At 34.6% G+C, this 8124-nt stretch overlaps 1 protein-coding gene across 1 annotated transcript; it reads left to right on the top strand.

The window, feature by feature from the left end:
- The first annotated feature begins 1130 nt into the window (after positions 1 to 1130).
- On the top strand, positions 1131 to 3313 carry LOC103847696 (WAT1-related protein At4g16620). Its single transcript, XM_033277410.1, has 7 exons — positions 1131 to 1571; positions 1696 to 1761; positions 1852 to 1968; positions 2133 to 2367; positions 2455 to 2619; positions 2702 to 2853; positions 2951 to 3313. The coding sequence occupies exons 1-7, from the start codon at positions 1384 to 1386 to the stop codon at positions 3102 to 3104; spliced, it is 1077 nt and encodes a 358-aa protein (XP_033133301.1). The 5' UTR covers positions 1131 to 1383; the 3' UTR covers positions 3105 to 3313.
- Positions 3314 to 8124: the final 4811 nt, after the last annotated feature.

The raw sequence follows: 8124 nt of genomic DNA, 5'->3' as shown, positions 1-8124 counted from the left end.
TGCATGATCTGTTTGATTTGTCATGTTTGAACTGCTTTTATCATTCGAAGCCTAAGAGATTGGTTTTGTGTGTACTATCACAAGAAAAAAAGGTACATCTATTGATCCTATAACAAAACGGAAAACAAGAAAGAAAGAGGTTGCATGCCACACCAAAACAAAGACAAATTATAGTGAACAGATGTTGACATAAAACGAAAAATAGAATAGGTGGTGGTACACTGTCGTTTTGTTTATCCAAAAATAACAATACAAACAACACTACCTAACAAAGTCCTGAGGTTCCCCGTATCTGACGGAGCTCATTGCATGTCTTTTTACTTCTTTTCCCGGTTGTATCTTTCCTTTCCTGTTCGCCATGTTTTAAATTTTGCTTTGAAAATAGTACAATTACATAATGGCGAAATAGTTTCATCTTTCTTTGTCACGAAATAATTTCATCATTACATGAATATGTGTGACGGAGATTCACGATCCAGCAAAATACGACTTTACTTTTTAGTGAAAATCTTACAGCACATTAATAATTACACGTATCCATATTGTAAACAAAATTAAATTTATATATTTTTATGCAGAATTGTTCATCAGAAATATGATGTGTCCAGTTACAAAAAAAAAAAGAAAGATGTTTCATTTAGATTATACTGGTTTATCATATTTTAAACACACACAAAATTGTGTTAAAGTTTGAATTCACCGAATCTGAATGTTTCGGTTTGGCTTATTGCACTTTTAGTCTTTTTCTTATATATTTGAGAAATATCCAATAAATATCATAACGTGCAAATACAAATAACTACACTATATATATATATATGTCTGGTGTGATAAATAACAGAATTTAGGCCACAGATTTTCAAAACTCTCAAATCAACGTCTGATCATATGAGATGAATTTTCATGATATAATTCATATTTTTCAAAACAAAAAGTCAAATTTATTGACAGATTAACCCTCTACCGGATTTTGAGCGTCTTATTTCACATGTCAAACAAAAATATTCATCCCGTTACACCAAAATTTAAGGACTCTTGTATTAAAATAATACTACTAGTAAGAGTTAAAACTTAAAAGTCTAATAGATAAATAAAAATATGCATTTCCCAAAGGAGTTATAATGGCGAGACCCTCCATAAAACCAATGCAGTGCATGTACACATGTCTTCGAAAGGGAAGAAGTGAGATTTTATAGAGAGAAAGTTTCAACTTCAAGTAAACGCATTCCCATAAGAAATAAAAGCTCTGAAGAGATAAAGTGTCTCTCTGCTTTTTTCAGTTCCTCCACGAAAATCGAAAACTCGTGTAGTGTTCCAACTGATTCCGCTGTATTGTTCCTTTTGTTTTCTCAAAATTTCTGTGTGTTTTTTTGGTGACAAGTGATGAAGAGAGAGACGTTAAAAGAAGTTGGAATAGTCGGAGGGTTGGTCGGAGCTCAGGTGATTTACGCTGGAAACTCGGAGGTACTGAGCCAGGTCTTGTCTCTTGGAGTTGATCCGCTTCTTGTTGCTATCTTCTGCACCTTTGCATCATTTCTTCTCATCAGTCCTCTTTCTTTTCTCCTTGAAAGGTAACTTTTTTTATCACTACTCTTTAATTCAACTAAAACAAAAGTTTCAAATTTTATTTCTGTTTCATTTTTTTTAATTGTGGATTGTTGAAAGTGTTTTTTTTTTGGTGGTTGGTATCTGCAGGGAAGTGTGGCCCAGAAGCCTAAGTTTCAAGTTGAAGACAAAACTGGTTTTGGTTTCTCTTGTTGGGTAGCGTCCTTTTGATTCCTGCATGTTTTTGATTGCTTACTTATGATCATAACATGTGATTAATTAAGAGAGAATATCTGTTTGAAACAGAGTAACTCTGTTCCAGTGGTTATTCTTTGAAGGAATGAAACACACCTCTGCATCAATGGCTACAGCTATGCCTAATCTCGCTCCTGCTTTCATTTTCCTCATCGCTTGGGCTACTGGGTAAAACCCTTTTAATTTTCTGTTCATTTGTTCTGTTAAATATATAAAAGTTGAAAAAAAAATATATATATATATATATAAATTGATTACCAAAAAATAATATATATATATATGTATATATATTAGAGTTTTAATTTATGGGTTTTGAATTTGACATTGTCAAGGATGGAGAAAGTGAAGCTAAGTTGTATGTACAGTAGAGTTAAGATGGGAGGGACGGTGTTATGTGTGATGGGAGCTCTCATTATGAGCTTAATGCACAGTACTAAAGCCACATCTAGCTCGCTCAAGGCTCTGCCTATTGTCCCTGACGACGTCGCTTTGGACAAAGAGAAGATCTTAGGTTGCCTCTGTCTCTTCCTTTCCATCTGCTGCTTGTCCTCAAGTCTTGTCCTCCAGGTTTGGCCTCATGCCTCCTTCTTAGCACAAGACACATTGTATATATTATTCACAGTTGATTCTGATCTATTTGATCGTCCTAATTAGGCATCCATACTGGTCGAGTTCCCGGCGCCTGTCTCTATGTTTTCAGTGGTAACTTTGATCGGTGGGTTCACCACGGTAGCTTTGCAGTATGTTGTTAAGGGGAGTATGGATATGGGAAGTGCATCAGTTATCGGTCTCAAGAACCTTGTGGGATACGCAGTGCTGGTACATATATTCCTCAAGAATCATATATCATGGTGTGTAACATTTGAACATGTCTAAAAATGTTATAAGAATTTGTTTGTAGGGAGGGTTGGTGAGTGGAGGAGGTTTAAGTTTTAATGCATGGGTGATTAAGAGAAAAGGACCAGTGGTTGTGTCACTCTTTAGTCCAATTGCAACTGTTGTGTGTGTTGTTGTCTCTGCTTTCTCCAGGGATGATAGTTTCAACCTCGGAAGGTACTTTTGCAGCTTTTCTCCTTTCAAAGTATGATCTTTTTGGACATGAAAGAAAGTCATTTTATCTTGTTTCTTGTATTTGTATTTGTGAATTTAGCTTTGCGGGAATGGCCTTGATGTTTGGAGGACTCTACTTCGTTCTCTGGGCTAAAGGTAAAGAGGAGTCTGGAGAAGGAGATGAATCAAAAGAAGATGAAGAAGAAAGTGTGCTTAGGACAGAGTTTGATCTTGAGAAGCCTCTCTTGCGTTAAAGTCTTGTTTTTTTGGTGTTCATGTTAATTTGGTTATGTTTTTAAAGAAGTAAGATCAATTTTACTTTATAGATTAGAATTATGTATTTTATATTGGGACATACAACAGAACTATTAATTACTTATATATTTGTCAAGTAATATGGGTTGAACAGCCAAAGTTTGTACACTATTTTTCCTAAGTATGCTGATTTAACTTCTCCCCTTCATCTTCTTGATTAAGATTATTTATGGTCTATTTTTTACAGGTTATATTTCAAGTTCTTAAATTTCCTATCCAATTGCGACTTAACGACATCGTTCCTACTACACGTTGTAGGGGTAAGTGCGTGCGTCTGACAAGTTCAGCAAACCAGAACAATGATGTGTTATACCACACGGGTTTAGACGCATACACATTATGCTACACATCTCCAATCGCTTGGTTACTTCTACGTTAGGTAATGCACATGCACCTCTTGGACAGTAGTAAACGAGAAGATTGTCATGAATCTACTTGGATAACTGGTTTATAGTGTCCTGATTAAGTCGTAGATACTTAATGAACGAAATTCACTCCCAAATACATGTCTAAAATATATTATAAAACAAACTTCTTTATTTGAAAATATTTAAATAAAATGTTTTGAGTACATAAGTAAAGCTGCAAATAATTTTTATAAAAGCAATATTTTCGTTTGTGATTAAAGGCGAGTTTTATACAGTGTGTAAACATTTTTCTTGGATCATGCTTTCTGTTTAGAGGAAAGTGATGGGTTTTGTTGTTCCCGTCGGTTCCTTTAAATATTGGTAAGCATTTTCTTCCAGTTGATTATAGATTAATTTTTATTAAAGCGCACAGAGTTTTTTTTCTTTTCCCGCACTGAAGAGTTATGTATTGGGTGAAAATTGAGATTGAAGCAAAGCTAAGTAGTTCACACTATATATTCCTTTGTGTAAGCCTCTTCCTTACTCAACTATTTATTAAAGTTCCAACAACTGAAAATCTCACGTAAGATGTTTTAGTTTTTTTATTTGTTCTACAAAGATAGATTTTATATATGTTTAAGGTAATTTTTTTTATTTTTAAAAAATATTAAATGAAAATATTTGAATTGATTAAATTTCATTGGTAAAAAATTATTGAAAATTGTATAATAAAATTAAAGAAAAATTAAATTATAAACATCTATTGAATTTTTAATAAACGTGAACACTTAAAAAAAATCTTACGTTCTCGAAAGAGTACGTTCTTTGGTCAGCTTTATTTTTTTTAATAAAACCATGATTACAATGCGTATAGTAAATAATTTTGTCCATTCTCGTCTACTGCTTTACCTGTGCGCGTATGTGTAGTGTATGATGACTATGCAATATTCGATTTTTATGTACATGATGTTTGTGATCTCTTAATGTTGTTTATTCTTACTATCATTAGTAGCCATATTTACTATTTGATATCCAAATGATCTGTATGGAACAAACAATCTGTGACTAGTCATTACGACAAATAGTTATCTTCTAATTGAGTACAAATTACACTTATAAACCATATCTATTTTGAATCCGCAAAATGTGTAAATTGGAGAAAACACGGGAAGCGAAATTAATTTATATTGTCGGTATTCAAACTCGTGATTTTGAAGGGTCGAGCTTATACACCGATGCAGCTATCGTTGCCGGATAGAATCTTGTCATTACAATCTAACATGATGATATATATTAAAAATTCGCTCACATTTGTTATAAGAATTGTGATTTTAAGAACCAAACAAAACCAAGAAACCAACAAAACTATAGCATCGAACCAATGGTAATCATCTTTTCTGTTCTAATATTCAATGCTAATACAGTGCTTATCATGAAGACATGAACCATTTACTTTAAAAAAAGTGAAAAAGAGATTTCAGTCTTAATACGTTACATAAAACTGCAGTCACAAAACAATATACATCCCCGGGTCAAAAATTCAAAATATTAAGACACCACTAATTTATAAAACAAGCTGTTTGAATAGAGGAAATATCGTAGCCACTTGAGACTTAGCTTTAAGAGGATATAGCCATGTGTACCTAGTATAGTGATCAACAAATAAGACATAATACTTATAGCCATCTACTGAAGTAGTGGGAGATGTCCACACATCAGAGAATAAAATTTCAAGGGGTTGAGAAGTGGTGAGAGTAGAGGTAGAAAATGGAAGTTTATGACTTTTATTAGTTGAACAAGAATTGCAAAATAAAACAGAAGAAGAAGGTAAAGCTGTAGATAAAGGTAATGAAAACCGAGACAACATAAAACGAAGTGTTTGAGAGTTGGGATGACCAAGGCGTGAATGCCATTGTGAAGGAGAAGATCTGTGAGACACAAAAGCTATAGGAGAAGAGATTGATGGCCACTCATACACTCCCTCATTGGCCTTGCCTTTGAGAAGAGTTGTCCCCGTGTGTAGATCCTTCACCTGAAAATCAAAGGGACAGAGTTGAACCATAACATTGTTAGTTTTACATAACTTGTTGACAGAGATAAGGTTTTTCTTCATATCCGGTACACAAAGAACATTGTGTAAGAGTATATTGCGATTTTTGGAGGGAATAGATACTGAACCCGTATGTGTGATCGGTAGTCCTGTTCCATTTCCAATCATGACATTGTCACTCCCATTATACGGTGTGTGCAATGAGAGGTTGTTGAAGTCGCTTGCTATGTGATGAGAGGCACCACTGTCTAGTAACCACCGAGAGAAATCAGGAGAGGACATTGTTGCATGATGCGCTTGTTGTTGCCATTGTGGTGTAGGTAGTGGAAGATGTGGTGCAGGCCATGATGCATGTCCACGAGGTTGAGATTGTTGATGCACTCCAGGAGCCATGTGTATAGGTTATTGCTGGTAATGAGGACATCTTCGAGCTCCATGTCCTTGAACCCCACAGATTTGACACTTCCTAAGATACGGTCGTGACTGTCTAGATCCTCCACGATTTGAGTTGGAACCACCACGGGAGGAATTGAATGAGTTTGTGGATTGATTAGTACGAACGTTTGTAGGGTTAGCAGTCACTGGTATGTTGCTATCACTTGTTGTAGTGCTCTTGAGAGTGTTCTCACGGTTGATTAGCTTCTCATGAAGCTCATCGATTGTGATTGGAGTGTCTCTTCCATTTACCATCTCAACAATTGCTCTGTAGTCTTCACCAAGACCTTCTGTGATGTAATCAAGAAGATCTTCATGTTCCAACGGTGAGCCAAGAAGAGCAAGTTGATCCGCCTTCTCAATGATGCCACGCATATACTCATTGATAGACTTATTCTCTTTCTTGTTGTGCTTTAGCTGTTGCCTTACTTGTTTTATGTGTCCTCTGGATGGTTTACCATAGGTACGGAAGAGAATATCTCATATTTCACGAGAGGTTGTAGCGCGAGCAACAATAGGTTGAATGGGAATGGACAGTGTGCCAAGTAACGCACTATAGAGGAGTTTATCCTGACGTTTCCAAGCTGTAAAGTTGGGATTAGTCTCTGATTGTCCATCTGTTGTTGAAGTTGTTGCAGGTGGTGATTGATCATCATCTGTGATGAAACAGTGAAGTTCATGAGCTTCAAGCAGAGAACTTATCTGAAGACGCCACGTTATGAAATTGCTTGCTGTCAACTTTGTTATGTTAGACATGTTGAGAGAGATGAGAGTTGATTTTGGGTCAGTGATATTGAATACCACCGTAGTTTCAGAGTGTTTAGAAGAAGAGGATTCGGTCGACATGTTAGATCAGGTAAAGAGAGAAAAAGACGAGAGTTGTATTAGACGTGAAGAAGAAGAGATTAGGTCGAAACCTACTCTGATACCATATAGAAGTATAGAAGTATTGTTCAAAGGATGATCGTATTGATATTATGAGATCTGTATATATACAACTCTGGAGCCTAATGATAAGACCGAATCTACACACGATAATGACTTCATATATTTAATCTAGTCATTATCGTATGTTGATCATTATCTATACTAATATAATTATACTTGAACCCATGACAAAGCTGTTTGGTCTTATACTCTTATTCTTTCATTCGAAATGAGAGTAATGAGTATAATCAATAATCTCGGTCTCAAACAAAAGAATGACAGCCAGTAGTTCTCAGCTCAGCTAAACTAATTGGAATTAAATGCAAAACATGTCATATCTTTTAAAAGAATGGAAAACATGTCAAATAAACTAATGAAAACGGATTCAGAAACTAACTTCAATTAGGCTTCACATTTCTATAATACGAAATCTATTTCTCCTTTTGTTTCAAAATAAGTGTTATTCTAGTTTTTTTTGTTACACAAAAAATATCACTTTACAATTTTAATACAAATTATATTTAGAGCTTGATTGGTTTTCCCGCTACCACCCGCAAACGCAGCTTTTGCGATTGGTAGCGGTTGACAGCGTTTCGAAACAATCATACAAACCGCTACAAATCGCATCAAACCGCTCCGAACCTCTTAAAATCAAAAGCTGGTTCCAGCTAGCGTTTGCGGTTGCGGGCGGTTGCGGGAGGATAATTTTTTTTTCTTTTTTAAAAAAAAACCATATAAATACAAAAATAAAAATAAAAATAAAATTTTTAAAATGGAATTATAAAAATACTAAAATATATCTATTATATTTTAATTAATATTATAAAATTTTAAAATAAAAATATTTTCTATAATTTAAAAAATTTAAAACTATAACTTTGAAAATATAATTTACATATTTATTATAATATTATGATTTTTGATATTTTTATAATTATATAAAATGTAAATATTGTTAATTTATTATTTAACCGCTGCTGTATTTGGTAGTTAACCAGTCATAAGTATCCCGCAAGCGCACCAATTTCTAACCGCATAACCAGTCGTACAAATCTCTTAAAACCGCTAGAAACCGCAACCACCCGCATCCGCAAACGCCCGCAGCCGCAACCGCAACTGCTGCGTTTGAACCAGTCAGACCCTTACTTTCAGCTGAAAATTAGTTGCAAACTGCATTGGTTTTATAAATAATTTTATTTA

The sequence above is a fragment of the Brassica rapa genome, chromosome A08, assembly GCF_000309985.2.
Source record: "Brassica rapa cultivar Chiifu-401-42 chromosome A08, CAAS_Brap_v3.01, whole genome shotgun sequence".
In the NCBI taxonomy this organism is placed as follows: Eukaryota; Viridiplantae; Streptophyta; class Magnoliopsida; order Brassicales; family Brassicaceae; genus Brassica; species Brassica rapa.
This window is presented reverse-complemented; position numbering and strand designations above follow the sequence as displayed.

Coding starts and splice junctions, on each gene's coding strand:
- LOC103847696 (XM_033277410.1), top strand. CDS start 1,384: ATGAAGAGAGAGACGTTAAAAGAAGTTGGAATAGTCGGAGGGTTGGTC. Junction 1,969..2,132: donor CTCATCGCTTGGGCTACTGG/GTAAAACCCTTT, acceptor GACATTGTCAAG/GATGGAGAAAGTGAAGCTAA. Junction 2,854..2,950: donor GATAGTTTCAACCTCGGAAG/GTACTTTTGCAG, acceptor TTGTGAATTTAG/CTTTGCGGGAATGGCCTTGA.